This window comes from Schistocerca nitens, chromosome 7, assembly GCF_023898315.1.
Source record: "Schistocerca nitens isolate TAMUIC-IGC-003100 chromosome 7, iqSchNite1.1, whole genome shotgun sequence".
Taxonomy (NCBI): domain Eukaryota; kingdom Metazoa; phylum Arthropoda; class Insecta; order Orthoptera; family Acrididae; genus Schistocerca; species Schistocerca nitens.
The window spans coordinates 322,203,030-322,230,241 of NC_064620.1; the positions used below are offsets into that span (position 1 = coordinate 322,203,030).

The following is a 27,212-nucleotide window of genomic DNA, read 5'->3' on the forward strand; positions in this document are numbered from 1 at the left end:
AGTCATTTTCAGCCAAGTGTCCCGGTACTTTTGATCACATAAGTGAAGATTTTTCCTAACCGTATTCGGCTCTGGTACGAGATGTAGAGTTTCTGCCTGCAATCAAGGCACATGCATAACAGTAACTACTTTCGACGACACGGGGTTTAGTTCTTGCCACAAATTGTGTTTGACGGCATGTATAATTGGTGAATACAACAAATATCCTGCGAACAACTTTTTTTTTAATACTCACTCTATGTGTGGCATTCTGAAGTCGAGGGGCACCTTCTTCGCCGTCTCGAAGTCGCAGTTGTGGCCGAGCAACCACGACATCTCCTGCGTCCATGTCGTTCCTGAAAAATAATCAGTGCCGCTAATGTACTGGAAAGTGTGGGAAATACCAGTTTTAAATTTAATATTTGAAACTGAGAATTTCATCTACATGTGTCTACAGCTATACTCCGCAAGCCACCTCACGGTATTTGGCTGAGGGTACTTCGCGTACCAGTGTCAGTACCCTCTTCTCCTATTCCAGTAGCGAATGTTTCACGGAAAGAACGATCGCTGATAAGCGCCTCCGCGTTGGCTCGAAACTATCTGAGTTTATTTTCGTGGACTTTTTGCGAGACATTCGTAGGAGGAAGCTAAATATTACTTGATTGTTCGTGCCACGTACACCGTCGAAACTTCAACTGTAAACTACACATTGATGCAGAGCGCCGCTTTTGCAGCGCTGCTTCTACCATTGGAATTGGTTGACCATATCCGTGACGCTTTTGTGCTTACTAAATGAAGGTGTAACGAAACGTGGTGCTCTTCTTTGTATCTTCTCTGTTTCCTCTATCAGTCCTGTCTGGTACAGATCCCAGATTTCCTAGCAGTATTCAACCATTGGTCGAAGAATTGCTTCATAAGCTACCTCTGTTGCTGATGGTCTACATTTCCTGAGATTTTTCCATTGAATCTCACTGTGGAACGTGCCTTACCTACTATTAATTTTACGTGGTCTTTCCACTTCATATCGCTCCGTATACTTACACCTAGATGTTTTATAGAAGTAACTGCTTCCAGTGATTTTTCTGCAATTGTGTAATCATATAATGTCTATGTATACGCAATACATTTATTTATGTTGGGTGTCGATTGCCACCGCGTGCACCAAGCGTCGAACCTCTGCAGATCTATCTGCATTTCGGTGCAATTTTCTGGCTTTACATCTTCTCTGTATGCAACATCATTCGTGCATAGCCTCATTGAACTTCTGACGTGATCTGCTAGATCACTTATATATATATTGAGAGAAGTAATTGTCCTGTATCAGTCTAATGGAGTACGCCCAAAGTTACTTCTAGGTCTGAAAACCTCTCCCCGTTCAGAATGACATGCTGTGTTCTCTTAGCTAGGAACTCTTCGGTCCAGTCAGACAGTTGGTCTCGTATTCCGTACGCTCGTATTTTGTTCATCACGTGCCAGTTCTGCGGCACTGTATCGAACACCTGCCGGAAGTCAAGGAATACGGCGTCTACATGTGTTTCTGTATCTACTGCTGGCTCCCACACTATCATTCTGCTCTGAATCCATGTTTATTCCTACAGAGTGGATTTTCCTAGCAAGTAGGTTTTCCCAGCAAATTACCGAGAAAGTAATTCCATGATATATTTTGTTAGTAGAGTATATTTTGTGAGTAACGTGTATGAAAGGTTGAAGCTAGGCTCTGATTTCGACTCCTGATACAAAACAAGTGCTATGCGGAAAAAGTTCATCAGTGACAATGGTGATGATGACTGTGACTATGAGAATAGTACGGTCAACCGAAGTATTTTAGGGCCCTTAGTAAGGCACTCTGGTTGTTGTCATAACGCCCAGAACGCCAAATATCCGTTAATATAGCACTTCCCCATCTCCCACCCCAAGTACACACACACACACACACACACACACACACACACACTCTCTCTCTCTCTCTCTCTCTCTCTCTCTCTCTCTCTCACTCACACACACACACACACACACACACACACACACACAGAGACGCACGCATGCATTCACACGCACGCACACACGCGCACAAAAGCAAACAAAACTGTAAGCTGTTAATAACGTCTTTCCCGTCAAAGTAAGAGTACGCTAACAGAATCAAACCTAGATAAATAGAACAGTTACTACAGTCTGTTACCTTATAAATTGCTGGGTATACGAAATATTTTCTTGGTCTTCGTGTACATGACTGTCAACAGATTCCACATTCTGCTCTCTAGTGCTAGTGTTCCATTTACTGTTTTCGACGTTACTCGTTTTCGTCTGGTTAAGAACAGAGCAATTATCAAATGGCTCGGAGCACTATGCGACTTAACTTCTGAGGTAATCAGTCGCCTAGAACTTAGAACTAATTAAACCTAACTAACCTAAGGACATCACACACATCCATGCCCGAGGCAGGATTCGAACCTGCGACCGTAGCGGTCGCGCGGTTCCAGACTGTAGCGCCTAGAACCGCACGGCCACTCCGGCCGGCAGAGCAATTATCACCATACGCTTTGGCGTACAACGTCTTCGTCTATCTTACGCTGAAACGACACAAAGGTTTTTAAATACTTGAAACCATAAGCAGAATAACTGAGCTGAAGATATTTCACTAATTACTTTGGCTGAAATGCTGCTTGGATCACAAACATCGCAAGCCTAAACATCATAATGTTTCTGACTGAAACACAAACACAGAAGTTTCTATGTCCAATGGCTAAATACTGTCATTCCTTCTCAGGAACCTCATTCACACCTCACTTACTATGTTGTAACACAAATAAACCTAAATATACTCCTACACGGCGTAGACATCTTACATCGATAGTCATGTTACAAATTGCAAGGCTTTTGAGGCTGTCGAATAAACGACATATATTTAATAAGAATGTACCAGCAAAATACAATTTCCTTTCTGCAAATGAAACAAACGTACAAGCCATCGCTGGCCATCAGTTAACGTGCATCTGAGAGGGCTAGACATCGTACCAGCAGATCCGGTGAAACCCGAACAAGGCACCGTCTTCTACAATGCGGACATGCAGGAACGGATTCAGTGAGGTTCTGGAAGCTACCGACAGGGATTTAGTGCCATGACAATTCAGCGATAGGTTTCTTGGTTGAGGACCCATGCCGGTCGTGTGGACGAGCGGTTCTCGTTCTTCAGTCCGGAAACACTCTGCTGCTACAGTCGCAGGTTCGAATCCTGCCTCGGGCATGGATGTGTGTGATGTCCCTAGGTTATTTAGGTTTAAGTAGTTCTAAGTCTAGGGGACTGATAGATATTAAGTCCCATAGTGCTTAGAGCCATTTGAACCATTTGAGGATCCTTGGTGAGTAAAGCCGATCGAGGTGATCCCACAGATTCTCGATTGGGTTTATGTTGGGGGAGTGTGGTGACCAGGTGACTGCGGTAAACTCAGCCCAGTGGTCTTCGAACCACGCTCGCGCACTGCTAGCTGTGTGACATGTTGCATTGTCCTGCTGGCAGATGCCATCGTGCCGAGGAAAACAAACTGCATGTAGGGGTGGACGTGGTCCGCAAGAATAGTTGTGTACTTCCCATATTGTCTTCCAGAATGACGAAATCACCCAGGAAATGCCACGAAAGTATTCCGCAGACCGTAACGCTAACTCCTGCGTACTGAAGCCGTACGACGGTTGTTGCAGACCCACACAAGGTAAGGGTATCTCTCAGAGGAAACATAAAACGTGATTCATCTGAAAAGACCACCTGTCGCCACTCAGTGGATGTCCAGTTGCGGTATTAGCGTGCAAATTGCAGCATTCGTCGTTGATGAACAGCATTCAGCATGAATGAGGCGGCTGCTGCGGAGGGCCATACGCAACAACGTTCGTTGAACAGTCTGAGGAGACAGTTTTGGTAGCCACTTCGTCCGTCTGGATGGCCAGTTGCTCAACCGCAGCACGTCTACTCTCCCGTATACATCTCCGCAGCCGCCAGTCGCCCCTGTCATCTATGACTCTACATCTACATCTACATTTGTACTCCGCAAGCCACCCAACGGTGTGTGGCGGACTCATTACCTCCCTTTTCTGTTCCAGTCGTATGGTTCGCGGGAAGAACAACTGTCTGAAAGCCTCCGTGCGCGCTCGAATCTCTCTAATTTTACATTCGTGATCTCCTCGGGAGGTATAAGTAGGGGGAAGCAATACATTCGATACCTCATCCAGAAACGCACCCTCTCGAAACCTGGCGAGCAAGCTACACCGCGATGCAGAGCGCCTCTCTTGCAGAGTCTGCCACTTGAGTTTGCTAAACATCTCCGTATCGCTATCACGGTTACCAAATAACCCTGTGACGAAACGCGCCGCTCTTCTTTGGATCTTCTCTATCTCCTACGTCAACCCGATCTGCTACGGATCCCACACTGATGAGCAATACTCAAGTATATGTCGAACGAGTGTTTTGTAAGCCACCTCCTTTGTTGATGGACTACATTTTCTAAGGACTCTCCCAATGAATCTCAAGCTGGTACCCGCCTTACCAACAATTAATTTTATATGATCATTCCACTTCAAATCGTTCCGCACGCATACTCCCAGATATTTTACAGAAGTAACTGCTACCAGTGTTTGTTCCGCTGTCATATAATCATACAACAAAGGATCCTTCTTTCTATGTATTCGCAACATTACATTTGTCTATGTTAAGGGTCCGTTGCCACTCCCTGCACTCGTGGCTCATCACAGTTGCCACGGCGCCAGTTTTGCATAGCGCCATTTTGTCATCCACGATATGGTTTAACCACGGCGGCAATCGAACAGTTTAAAAATTTTGTCTTTCCAGAAATGCTTCCACCCTTGTCCCGAAAGTCAACGGTCACGCCGTTTTGGACGTCAGATAAATCGCTCCGGTTCCACGTGCCCCAGACACGCTTCATATACCCTCCACCGCTAGTGCTGCCATCTGCTGTCTGCGAGTAGTTTTTGCTCCTTGATGCCGAACGTTCACGTTGGTCACATCGATGTGACTGGATCATGCATACTTTCAGTTATCTGGTGACTTAAGTGCATAACTGCTGGCTTGCATATGCAAGGCCGGTGAGGGATGGTAGTAGTCCGCGCCGCTTAACTCATCGATCGCACCTGATGTGTGGCTATTTGCGAAGGTCGTATTGCATCATTTTGATTATATCACATATCACAGTGAATATGCTTTTGCGAGCTGTAATTTAATGAATATGGAATGAATTAGTATAGTCACATTAAAACATTACTAGTATTTGCTTCACGTTCATTACAGGAATAACATATTGCCACAAACGACCTTACACACCACATGCAAATGATTCGACATCATCAGTGAAATATTTTTATAATTTTAAACTCTTAATGAAAAATAGTTATTCTTCTTTTTTAATGACTTCTATGCTGCCTTCTTCTTGTAAATCTGGTTAACTGAAATGATTCTAGTTATTCTATATCACAAACAATCCCGTTGGGAGAACATCCGCAACTGAGCATTGTAGCAGAGGTTGAAAATACCGCTTTAGTCGTAAATTATTTTAGTCCCTGTTCTGCGCTCATAGGCAGCACACCGCGCCTGGTACACGCGGCGCTTGGGGACCACAGCACAGCTACGACACCTGAGGATGGGCGTATAACAGTCCGGTCGTATGAAAATAAAGTAATTTACAAGTGAAGAGGTATTTTCATCCTCTGCTATTGTATATCAAAAGAACTAGGATTCTGTGAGGAACACGATTTAAAATTGTAGTCGGTTTACATATGTTTGAATCTGGATTTCACACAATATTTTAAAATGCCCTTTTAATCATAAATGGTGCGTCCATGTTTCTGTCGTTTTTTGCCTTAATGCAGGCTGAAAAGACTATTATTACTGAGCTCCCTTAGGAGTTGGACATGTCTCTGCCGTCGTCGTCTCTGTGTTGGCTTGTAAACAAGAGGAAAGTTGAAACTTCCTGGCAGATTAAAACTGTGTGCCCGACCGAGACTCGAGCTCGGGACCTTTGCCTTTCGCGGGCAAGTGCTCTACCATCTGAGCTACCTAAGCACGACTCACGCCCGCTGCAGAGTGAAAATCTCATTCTGGAAACATCCCCCAGGCTGTGGCTAAGCCATGTCTCCGCAGTATCCTTTCTTTCAGGAGTGCTAGTTCTGCAAGTTTCGCAGGAGAGCTTCTGTAAAGTTTGGAAGGTAGGAGACGAGATACTGGCAGAAGTAAAGCTGTGAGGACAGGGCGTGAGTCGTGCTTCGGTAGCTCAGATGGTAGAGCACTTGCCCGCGAAAGGCAAAGGTCCCGAGTTCGAGTCTCGGTCGGGCACACAGTTTTAATCTGCCAGGAAGTTTCATATCAGCGCACACTCCGCTGCAGAGTGGAAATCTCATTCTGGAAGAGGGAAGTTTTTTTTTTCTCCAAAATGAACACATAATCTAACAAACCAGTAAAAACAACAAATCCTGGTTTGCGCAATCGAGCGCAAAATTTTTATTCCTGTATTGTAGCCCTCCCGAAATTTTGGAAATGTAAGTTCCTATGGGACCAAACTGCTGAGGTCATCGGTATAGGCTTACACACTTCTTAAGGTAACAAGGACAACACACACACCCATACCCTAGGGAGGACTCGAACCTCCGATGGGGGGAGCCTCACGGACCGTGGCAAGACGCCCAAGACCGCACGACTACCCCGCGCGGTGTGGACTTCCCAACATGTGCCCTCAAACACGATGGGCCCGATAGGATAGTCACAAAGTCCTATGATTCTCTCTGGATGTAGATCATTAATTATAAATTCAACATGCACTCGCAGGAAAAACAGTAGCGCAGATAAAACCAGCACTCGAAGGAGGACAAACACATTGCAGTTGTCAGTCGTCTCCCCCTTATTGTCTTCACTGGCTATCGAAATGCGTCGTTATGAAATACAGAGAAGATATTATTCCTTCAGAGGACCAAAAGTGCCGGCCGCTGTGGCCGAGTGGTTCTAGGCACTTCAGTCCGCAACCGTGCTGCTGCTACGGTCGCAGGTTCGAATCCTGCCTTGGGCATTGGTGTGTGTGTTGTCCTTAGGTTAGTTACGTTTAAGTAGCGCCAAGTCCAAGGGACTGATGACCTCATATTTTAAGTCCCATAATGCTTAGAGCGGTTTGAACCATTTTTGGACCAAAAGTAAATAATTCAGAAACTTGTCAATAAAATTCTTCTGGGTTTGTGAGCGCATTGTCAACTATCAAATTCTTACGTTTCGGTGACTATTGTAAGACGCCTTCCTTAGGGTGTGTTGCTAACTGCTGAATGGGCGCTAGTTTGATTACTTATATATTATGGAGGAGTGCTGTAATTGTATATGAGGGCGAGGAGGAATGGTATCAGGTGTTCTTTTTATTGGTCTTTGATTGTGTGTTGTCATCCACATTCGCATCCGGAGGCATGAAATTTGTCAATTGTATCTTTCGTTGAGCCCAGAACCTCTTTGTTGTTGCTACGACGGAGAATTTTGCCCAGGCGTTGAATGACGCCTTGTACATATGGTAGCAGGACGGTGTTCCGTGTTTCGTTGTGCATTTCCCTATTGCCCTCCTCCTTTGGCGCCATAGCTTTTCGTATCATCCTCGTCTTGAGGTTCAGTAGTTCAGCTTTGAGATTGTGTTCGTCGCTGATCCTGCAAGCTTTCTTAGTTAAAGTTTGCAGGGCCGATTTCTTTTGCGCAAGAAGGTGGTGGAAGGGTGGATGCAAGGACCTGTCCGTGTTGGTGGGCTTTCTATAAAGTCCAAGCTTCCCATGGTACTTACAGTAAACTTCCAGGTCGAGAAAAGACAGCACCCCATTCTTTTCTATTTCCATGGTGAAGGGAATTTTGCTGTGCTGCTGAATGAGACGTGGATGGAAGTTCAGAAGCTCTTCTTCTCCGTGTGGGCAGGTAACAAAGGACTCGTCGACGTACGGTAGCGAGCATTCTGGGCGTAATGGTGCCGACTGGAATGCTGTTTCTTCGAACACTTGCTTAAAACTGTCTGCTGTGACAGGTGATAGATGGGAACCCACAGCTACACTGTCCGTCTGGTCGAATAAACTTGATTTAATTGTTCTTAACTGTTGTTAGAGACAGATAGATCTCCCTAGATTTCCGGAAGCTGGTCAACACTCAATTACTAATCAATATACGATCGTACGGAACATCGTCACAAATATATGATTGGGTCAAGAAATATATATGATAACAGAACCCAGTGAGTTATATTAGACGGGGAATGTTCCATAGAAACGAAACTGACTGAGTGTACCTAAAACAAGCATTGTCGGTTCCACAACGTTTTCAACATACATAAATGTTCTATCATATACGACCTGTAACACTATAAGAAGACGCCGTCGCTTGCAGCGAAATATCGTCCTTAATCGTTCATAAGAAAGTGTAAAAAGACTGGAACAAAATTTCCTGTTAGTGTAGGTTGTCAGCTCTTCTTTAACCTCTTTGTTTTTAGCCTTTCGCGTGGAACCACCCGCGCTATTACAGGACAGAGTCTCCAAGTGGTACAATGAGGTACGTCTGTGGATGCAGCACTCGCCAACAGCGTTCAAAGCAACAGTGAGCGCGGAGTGTTTGCTAGGCAATAGTAGGAGATTTGTGTCTGCAAATTTTTGTTATACTTTTGTTATACTTTTGCATAATGATTACATTATGGAGATCATGGACAGTGAAGACATGTATATCTGAAATTCTTGTAACATAAATTCGAATTTGTACTAAAGTTTTTATGAGTGATGTCAACAGGAAACCACTGTGGGTGTATGTACTTTTACGATTAATTTTATAATTGGATGTAAATTTATTAAATTTTAGGGTCGTTTTTTAGTTGTTATTTAATGCTGTAATATGTTTTAGGCATTATGTTTTCATGAAAGTTTCTAGAAGTCACTCATGATCTAAACATCAGTGTATTATAAGAAGAAATTCCGAGTGATTTGAAATCAGAGACACCTGAGGATAGTTCTGTGAATGTTATTCATCAAGCAAGTACTTAAGAAACTTAAGCTCCGTTTCCAGTTCCTGAGCTGCTAATTGAAAATGTAATTCATGACTATGTTGATTACGACAGTTGAAGATGAACCTACCATGATAAACTCACAAATAAAATGAATCTGCACATGACTTCGCTGAGGATGTTGATGTAAGCTGGGAATCTCCTGTGGAATTGTTTCTGGATTCGTTTCCACAGGAAATGACGGGAGATTGATAACTATATGCCCTAGTTGCTCCATAGTGAAACCACCTCCAACAGTCGGTTGTTTACTTTTTGACAATTTATTTTGTTGTATTCATTGCTTACGATGTCAACAAAAGTTAGTTTTGTGGAAAATTTTAAAAATCTATTTTTTCATATTGTTGGAGCTCAGAGGGTTAAATGTGGACAAATGCACAAAAAATATTACTAAGAAGCGATACCAGATTCGATTATGACGTAAAATCAGTATTAAGGAAGTTGAATGGAAGACTTGGATCTGTTGGAATGGTTCTGGGAATTCGCGGTGCACCTGTAAAGGAAGTGACATACAAGACGCCATTGCAGCCAGTTCTAGTGTATTGCTCCAGGGTTTGGAGTTCTTATTGAGTAATTGTGACAACAGAAACCAAAAGAATTCACGGTCGTAAGAGGTTGGTATTGCTCGTACTAAAGCGGAACAGATATACTCGGACAACACAAATGGGAATCCTTGGAAAAAATACGAGGTACTCACGCGAAACCATGTTGGAGAAACCTATATTTGAAGAAGACTGTGGAATCATTACGCGTCAGCATCTTACATCTCACTGTGAAGTCATGAGAATGGATGTGATTAGGGTCTATTTTACCTCAATTCGCGAATGGGATAGGAGGCAAAACTGATAGTACTGGTACTATGTGAAACCCGCAGTTGTCTTTACAGTGTATCACTGAATATACATACACACGTAGATCGCCTTTGTACGTGTGCTGATATTCAAATGTTATTTACTCAGCGCCCATTGAAAGCTGTAGCAGCTTGTACAGGAATTCGGAACAGGCTGATGCCGTGCTGTTGACCTTACCGCTCTTGGGCTGTGAGATGACCCAGATGTCTCCGTCGGTGACGGGGAAGTCCCTGAGCTTCTGCCAGTGCTTCATGTAGTTCCCTGAGAGGACGCAGTTGGACGGCATCACCCGCCACAGCCGCACGCCGCAGTTGTCCGCCACCTTCTTCCCTGGTCCTTCCTCCAGCTCTTTAAAGTCTTGCTCCATGGCTGCTACAGTTCTCCTGCACACAACACACAGAAACCACCAAAACTTTATGTGCGAGCTTCTACAACGGGGAGTGCTCGTCTTTTACTCTGCAACAAGCGTCTGTCCTGTGACTGACGACGTTCTAAGCTAGTCTAAGTGACTGCGTAGTTGCTGCATTGTGCTAGTTTTATCCACTCGCAGAGGAAGAGGAAACAAGATTGTCGTTTAATGTCCCTTCGAGGTCATTAGAGATGGATCACAAGCTCTAATTAGGGAAGGACGGGAAAGAAAATCGGCAGTGGCCTTTCAATGGAACCAACCTGCCATTCGCGTTAAACGATTTATGAGAATCACACAAAACTAATTCTGGAAAGTTGGCCAGGGATTTAAACCGCCATCCTCCCGAATATGAGTTTAGCGTGCTAACCACTTCGCTCGGTAACAAATCCGTACTAATGATGATGTTGGAAGTGCATCTGGCGGTCAGGATAGCTTCAACAATTGGGATTACTATGGAAGAGAGACAGTCTTCAGGGGAATATAGCTAGCCTCAAGCATCACAGCACCGTATGAAAGCAGTCTGCCAACCTTGTTACGCAAAAGTATAGATTGAACTGACTAGTGTAGCGGCAGAGACATTTTAAGACCAGAGCAGCCATCAAAGCGAAAGTTCATTGGAACAGTATAGTGTTCTACTAAATCGAGACTTATTGGAGGTGGTGTGTTGTGACTCAGGCTTCAAAGCCACCTTGTCATATTTTTATAAGGGAAGCCGTAATCTAACATGGAATCTAGACCGTATCACAAAGTGACTCATCTTACATGAACAAATCACACAGCTGTCAGACATTAATCCCAATTGAGAACCAAACTTCATACATTTAGATTTGTGCTCCGACATTAAATCAGCCAGTCATGGACTGTGCGGCTGGTTCTGGCGGAGGTTCGATTCCTCCCTCGGGCATGGGGGTGTGTGTTTGTCCTTAGGATAATTTAGGTTAAGTAGTGTGTAAGCTAAGGGACTGATGACCTTAGCAGTTAAGTCCCATAAGATTTCACACCCATTTGAACACCCACTAAATCAGCGCAGACAGCAAGTTTCTCCGCCTTTTCGTCACTTTAAACACCCGACTAAATACGCTCAGTGTAGGGTCACGTCACGCATCCAAGGGAATGCAATTTCGTGGAAAATGGATTCATATTACTGGCGTGTTTTGTGTCAGGATGATACAACTATTTGAGCTAGTTCGGAAAAGGAATTTTCGTAGCGGGCTACTAGTTAAGACAGTCCGTGATTTGAGACCTGATGGGAGTTAAGTGTGCCCAGGCACACCACTAATGACGTCATTCTTACGCCTAATAAACTGACTGATAGAGACCAGCGAGTTTCAAAGTGTGTTGTAGAAATCTCCTGTCGGGCATAGTTGTTACCTGGTGCAGTGGACTTCAGTTGGAGCTGAGGTGCAAATGTCACCGCCGGCCGCGGTGGTCTAGCGGTTCTAGGCGCGCAGTCCGGAACCGCGCGACTGCTACGGTCGCAGGTTCGAATCCTGCCTCGGTCATGGATGTGTGTGATGTCCTTAGGTTAGTTAGGTTTAAGTAGTTCTAAGTTCTAGGGGACTGATGACCACAGATGTTAAGTCCCATAGTGCTCAGAGCCATTTGAACCATTTTTTTGCAAATGTCACCGCCAGACCTATCCATGGATAGTAGGACTGGAGCAAATGACATACCTCTAAGGTTCTACGAAAATTATGCGAAAGAACTTGCTCCTTATCTATCAGAAGTTTATCGTCGGCCACTAGAGTAGCGAAGGATACCTAGTGACTATGAAAGAGCGCAGCTCATCCCAATTTTTAAGGAAGATCGTCGGTAGTGGCGGCCAAGAATTCGGCTTGCTAGCCTTGCCCTGGCGCAAGTGCTGCCATACTGCTCAGCCTCACTGCACACTTCCCCCACCGCCACGCCACACTGTCTGAGCGCAATGAGGGGGCAGAGGGAGAAACAGGGAACACACCGTATTTACGTGGCAGTGTAGTCGTACTACAGACGATTTGTTTTCATATTCCACATTTCTTAACAACATAGATCATAAAAAAACGTTTTCAGTATTTCAGAAAGACCTGCAGAGGTCGACGGTTGATGTACAGACTGGCAGTTGACCTCGAGTGTAAATAAGTACAGCGTACTGTCCATTAACAGGTAAGGAAATTCACCGCTATTTGATTATTGGCGACATATAACTGGAAACGTGAGCGACAGTAAACGCCTTGGTATAATCATCTGGAGCGACTTAAACGAAATTACCACGTAAAACAAGTAGCTGGAAAAGCAGATGATTGACAAGTTCATTGGGAGACTCTCAAGGAAACGACTCATCCACGAAAGAAGGGTTCACAGAACACTCGTTCGACAGTTTCTTAAGTATCTACTGTTCATGAGACTGAGACATATACCAAGTGTCATTAACAGAAGACCCAACGAAGAGCGGCGCGTTACGAGACGAGATCGTGTGGTCGAAAGTGTTGCAGAGGTGTTCAACAAACCGCAGCAGTAGAGGCCTCAAGAGAGGCGGTGTGCATCATGGAGTGTCCGTTCGAATAACAGTGAGGGAATACATTACATCTTTCAAGATACATCTCTCAAAATGATAGCGACAGGAAAAGACAGCCGGCCGCGCTGGCTGAGCGGTTCTAGGCGCTTCAGTCCGGAACCACGCGACTGCTACGGTCGCAGGTTCGAATTCTGCCTCGGTTATGGATGTGTGTGATGTCCTTAGGTTAGTTAGGTTTAAGTAGTTCTAAGTTCTAGGGGACTGATGACCACAGAAGTTGAGTCCCGTAGTGCTCAGAGCCATTTGAACTAGGAAAAGACAGACAAATTGGATATCATACGGAGCTTTACCGACAGTCATTCTTCCTACGAGCCATTTGAGAATGTAACATGAAATGGGGGTTAGATAGTCGTAACAGAAGTACCCTCCGCCACACACCGTAAGATGGTGCACGGAGTGAAGATGTAGGTGTAAATGTTGTAGTTTCCAGGAAGCTGGAAGCTGTTGGTCGCAAAAGTTAATGTGTTACATGGCTTGGAGAGGTGCAAACGACGTATATCTTTGGCTGGATGAGTCGCAGTAAATGATGCGATAGTGAGAAGGACGTTGGTGAACTGTCGAGCGCAGTATACTTGAAATAAAATTCGGTGGTGATAATTTGACGAGTGAGGCCTGTCTTCACTGCTATCAGTTCAGATTATTCGTTTTGATGGCTGGCATCATGAACGTAGGTATTAACTAAGTTATTTTAGAGTGAACTACATTTCGCATATGGTGCTCACGAAGGGTAAGTCAAATTTTTGAAGTAACAGAAATACAGACTTGGGCAGGCAAACTGGAGCCTCATCACAATGTCATGCGAAATACTTACAGTACATAATAGGAACACAGTTTTTGTTACCACAAGGATCTCTGAAAAATGGTTCAAATGGCTCTGAGCACTATGGGACTTAACTTCTGAGGTCATCAGTCCCCTAGAACTTAGAACTACTTAAACCAAACTTAACCTGACATCACACACATCCATGCCCGAGGCAGGATTCGAACCTGCGACCGGAGCGGTCGCACGGTTTCAGACTGTAGCGCCTAGAAACGCTCGGCCATCCCGGCCGGCCTCTGAAAGACGTAATGTAACGACACTATTGAAGAATAACTGTCAAATACCATAGAGAGATATATAAACTCTACAATTATGAGCACACATGTCCTTTGTTACAACGTTTGGGGACCAACTGTCAGGCCATAAGAGAGAGAAATAAATCCCTCCTATAATGGCTGCACGCGCTCTGTTTCCCGATCGTCAGAGGTTAACTACTCAAACATAAAATAAGGAAATGCATTTTCACTGCTTTTTGGGAGCTATCAAAGAACTTTTTGGGCAGCTTCTTACACTGGCCGAAAATCAGAGTGGAAACCAACCAACAGAAGTCATGCACTCAGGACAGTTAAAGTCAGGGAAGCAGCGCTGTTTAGTAAAACGGGGAGCCCAAGGTATGAGAGAGAAAAGATGAGGCGCATTGTAGGGCGTACTGTACAAAAGTCGTGAACCTCAAACAGATGAAATCCTTCTCTTTCCAAAAAGGAGGGAGAGTCTGTGGAGAACACTATCAAAACAAACGGTGAAAATGGTCTCTGCGTCAGTTATTGTCAGTTTTCAGACAGAATTTTGGGAGACATAAGCTGTTCAGTTCCCAAGCGTCTCCTTGAAACTCTGCCATTGTTGCTGCTATATAGATTTGGGATTCGAACAGTAGAAAACTATATCAGTCTGAATGCTTTTAAATCCACGTCACTTGTTTACTGTATTGATAGCAACCTGCTTCGACTACATTTTGGAGTCAGCTAAGAAATCTCCGATGACAGCTTCCGCAGTTTAGGATAACCCGTTAAAAATTTACAAATGTCTTAATGCGGCTTATAATCCATGAATTTTCTACATGTATCCATTTACACTGATTCTGGACAATGGAAATGCATTACAACGATTTATGTTGCGTTGTTTTTGTTTGACGAGATCTACCAGCTCTTTTCCTTAAGCATTAGCGAAGATAGCATTAAGAAGAGAGCTCTCAAGAAAATAGTGTTTATGAAGAAAGTATTCACGAAGGGGCTATTCAGGAAGGGACAGCTCGCGAAGGGACTATTCAAGAAGGGACTATTCAGCAATGTGCTACTCACGAAGATATTACTTACGAAGAGAAGTTCACGAAGAGCGTATTCACGAAGACTGCACTTACAAAGATGTACTTACAAAAAACGTACCTACATAGAGCGTACACACGAAATGACTATCGTATGGTCAATACTATTATAATACGTAATATTTCAAGTTACTCATATTTTTACTGGGAACTTACTGTTCCTTATACAGGGTGTTACAAAAAGGTACGGCCAAACTTTCAGGAAACATCCCTCACACACAAAGAAAGAAAATATGTTATGCGGACATGTGTCCGGAAACGCTTACTTTCCATGTTAGAGCTCATTTTATTACTTCTCTTCAAATCACATTAATCATGGAATGGAAACACACAGCAACAGAACGTACCAGCCTGACTTCAAACACTTTGTTACAGGAAATGTTCAAAATGTCCTCCGTTAGCGAGGATACATGCATCCACCCTCCGTCGCATGGAATCCCTGATGCGCTGATGCAGCCCTGGAGAATGGCGTATTGTATCACAGCCGTCCACAATACGAGCACGAAGAGTCTCTCTACATTTGGTACCGGGAGATTTCAAATGCCCCCATAAATGAAAGTCAGGAGGGTTGAGGTCAGGAGACCGTGGAGGCCATGGAATTGGTCCGCCTCTATCAATCCATCGGTCACCGAATCTGTTGTTGAGAAGCATAGGAACACTTCGACTGAAATGTGCAGGAGCTCCATCGTGCATGAACCACATGTTGTGTCGTACTTGTAAAGGCACATGTTCCAGCAGCACAGGTAGAGTATCCCGTATGAAATCATGATGACGTGCTCCATTGAGCGTAGGTGGAAATACATACTGACGAAACTAAAATGAGCTCTAACATGGAAATTAAGCGTTTTCGGACACATGTCCACATAACATCTTTTCTTTATTTGTGTCTGAGGAATGTTTCCTGAAAGCTTGGCCGTACCTTTTTGTAACACCCTGTATGTGCATCCAAAGTGAGTTACTGCAATATATGCTTGGTGCAATACATGAAGATTCTCATTGTGTCTGATTTTTGGAAGCGACTGCCTCTTCAACGATGGTTATCAAAAGTAAATAGTTTACAGATCCACTGAATTCATTTTTATCTGTGTTCTTAGGTTTAACAACATCTTTGATTTGTCACTATCTACTCGTTACACAGCATCAGACGTGCTATCGGCAAGTATTTGATGTTGCGTAAGTCGCCGTCATAATAGGAACTTGGGTTTCAAGAAATTGGGAATTGCAGCAGAATTTCTAAACGATTTTATATAAATTTCGTTATACAGTTTAGCAACTGCAAACAACTTCTGTAAGTACTGCAGTACAACTTCTGTAAGTACAGCATAATTAACTTCTCACAAGGTATCCATATATCGTGACTTATCACCATTTGTCTCTTTTTCTCATGTTAGAAAATAAAGACTAACAATAAGAGTACCAGTTGCGATTCACAACGGCATGCTGAAAAGTAATGCCTCAGCTTTTTAAATGAAACAAACGTTATTAACAATCTACATCTTTGTCCATCATGTGTAGATATCTGTTTCTCAACATAGTCACCCTGACGAGGAACGTATTTCACCTAACAAGAGACCAGTTTGTTGACACCGTCAATGTAGAATGTTTGGATCTGTTGGTGCAGCCACAACTCTACTTGTACCGCTTCATGTCTATCAAAGTGAAGTCCTGGAAGGCGTTCTTTAAGTTTTGGAAACAGATCCAAATCGGATGGGGCCAAGTCGGGAGTGGATGAAGGATGATCGATGACAGCTTGTGGGTAGTCTGGCATTGTCCGCGAACTCTTCGCATTCCAAACTCAATTATAGCACATAGTTACGTTTCACAAATGTTATACGCTACAATTCGGAGCCCTTTAGCGGAAGCCGATTGCAAGTATGTAGACATGTAGAATGTTAAGAAAGTTTGTTTTGTTTACAAAGCTACGTACAAGGGTTTTCACATAACGATATTCAGAGGCATTACCTATCGACTCGCTCTCGTTTGTTTGGTAGCAATGAAGTTTGACATTCGTATCTGGGGAATCGATTTTATGTGTTGCAATGTTCATAGCTTCAAGTAGTGAGCTGATATCGTCTTCCCATAGTTAACGAAGTTTTATATCGTACTACCAAGACCTGGCAATCACGTGTTCTGGAACATAACGTCATAGGTTCAGGTGTCACCGGATCCTACTTTAGAATGAATTGCGAAAGATGTGACGGTTTGCTGACGATATGGTAGACAAAAAAAGATTGGGAGTTAGTGGTGACGGTTCACGCGTTTCCAGAAAAAACAAGAAGTGGCGAAGGGGAGGTCAGGGAAGAGCAGTCGGTATGGAGAGAAAAGCGACGGGTGATAGACGGCAAAATAAGATTCATCGATTTGACTCTTATTCATCCCTCACACACTTCAGTTACACAGTATTTTAACAATCTAAATTTTGTTGCCTAGTGATTATGAAAGAGTTAGTTTTATATGTGTCCACAGGATCAAGGTATACAACGATCTTTCGACGAGAGTAAGCCATTATAGTGCTCTGCAATCGCAAAGAATGGCGACGTCTTACTTACCTTTCCTCTGTCCCGCTTCACTCTGCAGACACTACTGGGTATCTATTTGAGGCACACTGCCGCTTATTAAACGATTTGTCGATAAGATACACCGGCGAAAATAGTCGATAAGACGACGCTACATAACACCTAATGAGTCTAAGTGATAAACGAAAATCACCTATATAGTATCGATCATCATCTTATATGGCGGACACATGAGAAAATCTCTTTTTAACGCTGTTAAGAAATCCTCGTGAACATATATTCTGGGCAGTAATTTGAATCCTTCTCCTACATATAGGATTTCATTGAGCGCGACCTGCGGCACTCTCACTCGGCATGAAACGAAACAATGTAAAACTTGAGGGAAGGGGTAAATCTATGTCCCATACTAGACTATTACGTTATGTTATTGTTATATTGGTTTTAGAACACCTTCCAGAGTTGTCAGATGCTCAGTTCTCACGATTGTCTGTCATCCCATTGATCTTATGTTAAATCTCTTGATCTCACTCGTTTTAAACTTCCTCCCCGATCTTTCACGTCATCGGTGGTCTCGTCAGCATAGTCTTCTTAGGTAATCTGGGTTCATCCCTGTGTTCGGCATTATCATACAACATTAATTGAGGATCTCCAATGTGTCATAAATGAAGAAAACTTCACAAGCCAAGATCGCTAGAAAGCATCTTTTTTTATGTTGGATTTAGATGGAGCTATGCTGTTATCATCGGATCTTATGCTTTAATTTTAAAAAATTAAAAAAGTTTTTCAACAAGCTGTCCACCAGTGTTGCAAGTGATAAAAATTTTAAATTATAAGGCCCAATCATTACACTATAGGTTTGTCGAAACCACTCATCCAATAAAATGCTTTTTTTAGTAATCTTGGCTTATCAATTTTTCTTCAGTTATCACATCGTCATCATGCGTGTTCTGTCTTCTGGATAATCCCAATGACCGTCTGAACCTGTTTCTGTAGCATCGATATTTTAGTTAGAATTTCATAGATAATATATTTCCCTTTCGACATAAAAGTTTTCTGGGTTTGGTACCGCGTCATAACCGCCGAACCGTTGGCTTTTCTATAGCAGCAGTAGTTTTTACATTATGACGCGGTACCAAACCCAGAAAACTTTTATGTCGAGTGACTCTGGCCGCGGAAGCCTACGCAATTATATTTCCCTTTCTTTGCTATTTCGCTTCTAGAAAGGAATCCATTGAAACAGGGCTGGTCCGTCTCATGTTTGTGCTTCATCTAAGAATCTGCTGGTGTTCCTGAGCTATAAGTAACCTTATTATTGTCCGGCAAGCATTTTTTTTTCCTGCCAGCAGCCTGCCTTCTTCCGTAGTACCACAGTTTCACGCGCGTCCCTGCGTGAATTCTTGGCTCTTTGTGTCTACACTCCATCTCAGTGCATGCAAGGGTCGATAGTTATTGGAACATGTCTCGCTTATAAGGCAGGCGAAAATGGCTGATGTCAGCCAGAAGTTTCACATGCCTCCAGCTGTGCGTTCCTGCTACCTTATTTACAGTTTGATAACTTAGTATGGCATAACTACTGAAAAAACCATGTTAAGTTTTCAATGAATTTATGGTGTTTCGGTACGAAGTAACGTAATACCAGTAACACTCAAAGATTCCCCCCCCCCCCCCCCACCCAAGAACCATGGACCATGCCGTAGTCTACCGTAGGTGCAACCACAGTGGAGGGGTATCTGTTAAGAGGCCAGACAAACGTGTGGTTCCTGAAGAGGGGCAGCAACCTTTTCAGTAGTTGCAGGGGCAACAGTCTGGATGATTGTCTGGTCTGGCCTTGTAACTCTAACCAAAACGGCCTTGCTGTGCTGGTACTGCGAACGGCTGAAAGCAAGGGGAAACTACAGCCGTAATTTTTCCCGAGGGCATGCAGCTTTACTGTATGGTTAAATGATGATGGCGTCCTCTTGGGTAAAATATTCCGGAGGTAAAATAGTCCCCCATTCGGATGTCCGGGCGGGGACTACTCAGGAGGACGTCGTTATCAGGAGAAAGAAAATGGCGTTCTACGGATCGGAGCGTGGAATGTCAGATCCCTTAATCGGGCAGGTAGGTTAGAAAATTTAAAAAGGGAAATGGATAGGTTAAAGTTAGATATAGTGGGAATTAGTGAAGTTCGGTGGCAGGAGGAACAAGACCTTTGGTCAGGTGAATACAGGGTTATAAATACAAAATCAAATTGGGGTAATGCAGGAGTATGTTTAATAATGAATAAAAAATAGGAGTGCGGGTAAGCTACTACCAACAGCATAGTGAACGCATTATTGTGGCCAAGATAGACACAAAGCTGATGCCTACTACAGTAGTACAAGTTTATATGCCAATTAGCTCTGCAAATGACGAAGAAATTGATGAAATGTATGATGAGATAAAAGAAATTATTTACATAGTGAAGGGAGACGAAAATGTAATAGTCATGGGTGACTGGAATTCGATAGTAGGAAAAGGAAGAGAAGCAAACGTAGTAAGTGAATATGGATTGCGGGTAAGAAACGAAAGAGGCCGCCTGGTAGAATTTTGCACAGAGCATAACTTAATCATAGCTAACACTTGGTTCAAGAATCATGAAAGAAGGTTGTATACATGGAAGACCCCTGGAGATACTAAAAGGTATCAGATAGATTATATAATGGCAAGAAAGAGATTTAGGAACCAGGTTTTAAATTGTAAGACATTTCGAGGGGCAGATGTGGACTCTGACCACAATCTATTGGTTATCAACTGTAGATTAAGACTGAAGAAACTACAAAAAGGTGGGAATTTAAGGAGATGGGACCTAGATAAACTGACTAAACCAGAGGTTGTACAGAGTTTCAGGGAGAGCATAAGGGAACAATTGACAGGAATGGGGGAAAGAAATACAGTAGAATGGGTAGCTGTGAGGGATGTAGTGAAGGCAGCAGAGGATAGTGTAGGTAAAAAGACGAGGGCTAGTAGAAATTCTTTGGTGATAGAAGAAATACTCAATTTAATTGATGAAAGGAGAAAATATAAAACGCAATAAATGAAGCAGGCAAAAAGGAATACAAACGTCTCAAAAATGAGATCGACAGAAAGTGCAAAATGGCTAAGCAGGGATGGCTAGAGGACAAATGTAAGGATGTAGAGGCTTATCTCACTAGGGGTGAGATAGATACTGCCTACAGGAAAATTAAAGAGACCTTTCGACAAAAGAGAATCACTTGTATGAATGTCAAGAGCTCAGATGGAAACACAGCTCTAAGCAAAGAAGGGAAAGCAGAGAGGTGGAAGGAGTATATAGAGGGTCTATATAAGGGCGATGTACTTGAGGACAATATTATGGAAATGGAAGAGGATGTAGATGAAGATGAAATGGGAGATACGATACTGCGTGAAGAGTTGGACAGAGCACTGAAAGACCTGAGTCGAAACAAGGCCCCGGGAGTAGACAACATTCCATCAGAACTTCTGACGACCCTGGGAGAGCCAGTCTTGACAAAACTCTACCAACTGGTGAGCAAGATGTATGAGACAGGCGAAATACCCTCAGACTTCAAGAAGAATATAATAATTCCAATCCCAAAGAAAGCAAGTGTTGACAGATGTGAAAATTACCGAACTATCAGTTTAATAAGTCACAGCGGCAAAATATTAACCCGAATTCTTTACAGACGAATGGAAAAACTGGTAGAAGCCGACCTCGGGGAAGATCAGTTTGGATTCCGTAGAAATATTGGAACACGTGAGGCAATATTGACCCTACGTCTTATCTTAGAAGCTAGATTAAGGAAAGGCAAACCTACGTTTCCTGCATTTGTAGACTTAGAGAAAGCTTTTGACAATCTTGACCGGAATACTCTCTTTCAAATTCTGAAGGTGGCAGGGCAAAATACCGGGAGCGAAAGGCTATTTACAATTTGTACAGAAAGCTGATGGCAGTTATAAGAGTCGAGGGGTATGAAAGGGAAGCAGTGGTTGGGAAGAGAGTGAGACACGGTTATAGCCTATCCCCGATGTTATTCCATCTGTATATTGAGCAATCAGTGAAGGAAAGAAAAGAAAATATCGGAGTATTTATTAAAATCCTGGAGAAGAAATAAAATCTTTAAGGTTCGCCGATGACATTGTAATTCTGTCAGAGACAGCAAAGGACTTGGAAGAGCAGCTGAACGGAATGGACAGTGTCTTGAAGGGAGGATATAAGATGAACATCAACTAAAGCAAAACGAGGATAATGGAATGTAATCGAATTAAGTCTGGTGATTCTGAGGGAATTAGATTAGGAAATGAGACACTTAAAGTAGTAAAGGAGTTTTGATATGTGGGGGCAAAATAACCTATGATGGTCGAAGTAGAGAGGATATAAAATGTAGACTGGCAATAGCAAGGAAAGCGTTTCTGACAGTCGCTGGTCAAGAAATCGTTATAGGAGCAGCGACTGTCAGATGCAAACGTCAAAAATGGATTTGTAAACTGACACACTTATACTGATTTCTATCAATTTATAAAAGCTCCTGGATGTTTTGTGCGTCCTAAGAACTAGATGCAACTCTTGAAACTGACAGTAAGTCGAAACAAGCTTGTAGTGTAAATAACTGAACTAGATAAAATTGTTGCAGCTAAATTGGACTACAAATATTCCCGAATAATAGGTTTGTCACTCCTGTATTGCAATATGCTATAGCTGTGTTTAAATTATTTTATTATCATGAATTACATAGCGTTCCCAGAAAACTGAGGTAAGAAAATTAGAGGCAAAGAAAAAGAAAAAAACCTACAAAGTACGTAAGCTAGGACGGATGCGACCCATAATGTTTGTCCTTTTTTATTTCATCTCCATACCACTAAGGCGCTGCTATTGGTCTCTGTTTCCCTCTTTTAACACGGGAGTTGCGCTTCTCTTTTCTTGTCGTTCTGTGGTTATCATGGACCTCACACATCCCCTGGATCTTTACCAAGTAGAATTGACAAGCAGCATTCTTTTTTTTTTCTTCAAACTGCATTATGACTACTACGACTTGCCATCTCATTACCCTATGCAAGCCGTAGTGCTCCACACAGACCTCTTAGCTAATAACCATGGCCACCACCATGGCTCAAAATTGTGCCACAGGCACTGTTGCCCATGCAGTTCCGTGTAGACATGGGGCTGTGTGGAGTTCTACTGTCTGCACTTTGGTGTCATATTTTATTTACTTACAGCAATTGCACTTTTTTTAAAAAGAAGTGCAGAAATTTGGAAGTAGAAAATTATAATTCTATGGTGTACTGTAACAAGAGAATAAAAGAAGACAGGAAAGAGCAGATATAGATATTTGTCCACCATCACCACCTGGGGAATGGGGCTTGGTACTGCACTTCAAGTCCAGCATCTGCATGTGGTCCTACCCACTTTAGTGTTATCCACATGAACATCCCTCTTCGAAAAAACTCGATTCGTTCAGTCCATACGGATCTAATAATAGTCGGTGTTGTTTGTTAGACTGAGTTAATGTTTGTTATGTAACATAACAATAACTACTACTATGATAGTAAACAAATTCTGCATGGCTTTGGAACAATATCCTGCCTCACTGTAATCTAATTAAGTTATGTGCTGTTCATACATAGCTGTAGGAGAAATAACAAGTCACCACTAACCTATTATAAATCTTGTAAAAAAATTTATGCACTAAAACTAGACTTTTTGAGTAGTGGACCCATTAATTTTGTATAACTGCATATTAAAGCATCATACGTTTCTGTTGCGTATTTACACTGTTTGATTTTGCTTGCTTTCTTTATATAAAATTAATGTGACATTCATATTATTACATTTACAATGATATTGTCATTTATGTAACTACTTAACAATGTTGCGTACAGGTTTAACGTGGATTTCAGAGGAATATCTATCTGTGGACTGTTCTGCTCACTTCTACTTTTAATTAAATTCATTCATAATAAGATATAAATTGCAATCTTCGATTAATCTTCATGCGAGTAGTTGTGCATGTTTTACATGTTTCATGTTATGTATTTTTTGTGTGTTTGTGTTATATCAGTGTTGTCACTGTCACTTGTTTCATCATGAGTACTGAAACTACTCGAGCTATCCATGTCCATGTCGAACTGTCTTCATCTTCTGCGCCTTCTGTACGCATGAGACTGTTTGTATATTTCATGTTCTGCTCTCGAGATGTTGTTGGCGATGCGTTCAACTGTATTCAAGTGTTTGGGTTCCCCAGTGCAGCTTGTAGTGTTGTTTCTGCTATATGTTTTATATTATTATGAAAGTGCCTGTATCTAATGCATTTCAGAAGTGTTCTGGGGAATCAGTTTCCAACATGTGGAACGACTGCCTTCTGAAAGGGAAATGTGCTCCAAGTGTGTGGGATAAGGGCCTTACCCAGTCATAAAATGAAGCATGCATCAGCCGGGGTTGACATGGTTCAACCGTAACTGCTGGTATTGGGAAAAGTGAACAGAGTCCACTGTACTTATCACTCTCGTCCCACTCTTTTTTCCAAGGATCTACATGCCAATTTTTTTAGTTGGAATCTATTATCTGTGTGCTGCTCAGTGACCTGCAACACTCTCTCAGCCCTACCCATCTTCAGCCAGTATCTTGCAGCATTATATCTGATGGTTGTATCGACTGGGTATGTTCCAAGCACCACATGCAGCGAATCGACTGATGTTGTGCCAAACATCCCAGTAGTCTAGTCAAAGTAGCCACTCCTCTACCCCCCCCCTCTCCCTTCCCAACAGTGGTACTGTTAATGACGAGAGCGAGTGTATATGCCCATGTAGTAGTTTCGAAGCTCAATACAGGCTGAAAAAGTGCTCAGTGATACATACTTATGTGCGTGAGTGGTAAGCTATATCATGTCGAATTTAATGACTCTAGTTTGTGAATTAAACTTTAGGCTTTCTTTGTGATTAGTCGTATGTGTTCGTTGAAGCTATATCGTTGGTCAATGTGTACCCCAATGAACTTAGCTACTATTTCACTTTTTATGTTTGTGTTGTTTATTCCAATTGCTGGGTGGTTTTTTAATGATCCCTTAACCATTATGTATGCTGTTTTGGTGCTGCTATGGCTAATTTGTTTTGGTTTCACCATTGTTGTATTCTGTATAGCATACAGCTTATAGCATGTTGTTTCCAACATCGCTGTTGCGTTGGCTGATATTACAGCAAAGAAACAATCATCAGCATATGCAACGATCCGGCCTGAACGTTCATCTACCGCGGTTAAATTTGAGAGCAGCCCAATTATGATATCCCAGAAGACGGGTCCGCAGATAGCCTTGTGGACATCCTTTGGTAATCCTTTTTGCAACCTTGGGGTTGACCTCTTGCCACTTAGCCACTCTGTTCCTATAATAGCCCCCAAGGCTGTTGTACAGGGATCCGCTGCCTGTAGTTCTCAAAATCAAACTTTGCTGGGCACCAAAGATGATCAAAGGCGTCAGCAATGTCAATAAGAAACGCAAGTGCGTAGTTCATTAAAGTCTGTTCTGCAATTACGAAAGCCCAATTAACTGCATCGTCAATAGATTTTCCGTATCTAAAGTCAAACTGATGTTGACTAAGGTCATGAAGTTCCTTGTTAGTTTGGAGGCTGTTACACAGAAGCCTCTCATGGACCTTAGCCAATGTATTTAACAAGCAAATTGGTCGATATGATTTTGGTTCTGATGGATCCCTATCACGTCTTTTTTAATAATATTTTTTTAATAATTCTGAGTTTGTTGTTTTCCCTATAAATTATCTCCCTACGGTGCGTGTGAATTTCTGTATTTGTATGTGCATCGTCATCGGGGAGGAGTTTGTCGAGCAGATATCGTGTGTGTCATAGTTCCGTCATCCTGCCTTTGCATGGTCAGGACAAGAGGGGAGTTAATTTTCTAAGTTATAAGTTTCTATGGTATTTCTCACATGGTGTACTGTAGATCTGTTGTGAGGTATTCATCCTAGTGTTCTTGTGTAGTCGTGATTAGTACGGTTTTTAATATAGTTTTTGCGTCACTGTATTCTTGTAGTCGGATCTGTCTGTCCCGATAAGTAATTTCCTTGTGATAGAGCATTCTCTTGTGTCTCACATCCTGTCTTAGTCTAGATAGCTCGGATCCCCAGGGAGCACCTGTGTTACGCTGGTTAGTGAAAGTCGATGTGTATTTTCGTTGGGCAGTTTGTAATATTTGCTGAAGTTTATATGCCCTTAGCTCTACACTTTCTTCTACGTTTCCCAGCAGTTTCTCTCTTACATAGTTTTGGATCCCCACTCAATTTCCCCTGCTAAATATATATTTGTTCGATGATGGAGTACAGTGCGCTGTAGTCTTTGTGTCAGTTATGATAGCATTATGATCACTTGTCGTTACATTCAGGTACACATGACAATTTGTTCCTTTATTTACAGCCATATGTTAACTGCAGTTATGTCTATATTGCTACTGTCACCAACATGTCCTGTATATGTAGATGGTTTTCCTTCTTTGTTGATAACGTACAGGCTGTATGCACCTAGGATGTCGTTGATGGTCTGACCTTGGTCATCAATACGATCACAGTGCCACAAGGTGGATATCTCATTGATGTCGGCTGCAATGATCATCATCTTCCCTCTTGACTAAAGTGCTGTTGAATTACATCTGTGTGTAGTTGAACTGTATGGGAATACTGGGAGGACAATGAAACCAGTACCCTTATGTCTATAGCCTTGGTTACCTCTACTGTTACAACATGTCTGTTGCACAAACTGTGTGATTTTTTTAGTATTGTACTCTGTGACCATTATCATCATAGCAACCGTAGCCTCTCTATTCCTGTTATATGGGTTGCTGGAGGGGGGGGGGGGATATTAATGTGGTGCTACAGAAGAATGCTGAAGATTAGATGGGTAGATCACATAACTAATGATGAGGTATTGAATAGAATTGGGGAGAAGTGGAGTTTGTGGCACAACTTGACTAGAAGAAGAGATCGGTTGGTAGGACATGTTCTGAGGCATCAAGGGATCACCAATTTAGTACTGGAGGGCAGCGTGGAGGGTAAAAATCGTAGAGGGAGACCAAGAGATGAATACACTAAGCAGATTCAGAAGGATGTAGGTTGCAGTAGTTACTGGGAGATGAAGAAGCTTGCACAGGATAGAGTAGCATGGAGAGCTGCATCAAACCAGTCTCAGGACTGAAAACCACAACAACAACAACAACAACAACAACAACAACAATGTGGGTCCTGTGTGCACGTAACATCAACGTCAATGCCTTGCGTCAGCCTGGGGAGTTCCGCACTTACAATTCTACTCCTCATGCAGCTGGGGTGCAAGATCTTCACGACTGCCTTGTATAGACGTAGCACTTCATACCCGTCTGCTCTGGGTGAAAATAAACTCTCCTGTGCGCCCCGACAAGGTCTTTATAAATTTTCTTAGTGCTGAGATCTTCTGAACGCCGTCCGCAGTCCTGTCTTAGGAGATCAGCAAGCTCATTCACAACAGTGGGTAAGTTTTCCGTCCGAAGGGTTATCCTATCCTTTTGCTCGGTTGTAGGGAAGCAAGTGGACTAACTTTTCGCTTGTGTTAATCGTTTAACTAATCTTTGTGCAGTTTACAGGAAATCACTTTGCTCGAGCCTACTGAGATTTAAGTCCAATTCAGACACACTGTAGTGTGCTGGTTCTTGATTATGTATTTGTTCATCCT

The 27,212-nt window shown here is 42.7% G+C and overlaps 1 protein-coding gene across 1 annotated transcript in view; it reads right to left on the reverse strand.

The window, feature by feature from the left end:
- LOC126195011 (luciferin sulfotransferase-like) overlaps positions 1-17,578 on the reverse strand; it is a 50,951-nt gene extending 33,373 nt beyond the window's left edge. Inside the window, exons 1-3 of the mRNA XM_049933437.1 lie at positions 17,540-17,578; positions 10,064-10,269; positions 236-335 (exon numbers count right to left, since the gene is read on the reverse strand). Of these exons, the coding sequence (XP_049789394.1) occupies positions 236-335; positions 10,064-10,253 (290 nt within the window). The 5' untranslated portion in view covers positions 10,254-10,269; positions 17,540-17,578. The remainder of the gene's footprint in view (positions 1-235; positions 336-10,063; positions 10,270-17,539) is intronic.
- Positions 17,579-27,212: the final 9,634 nt, after the last annotated feature.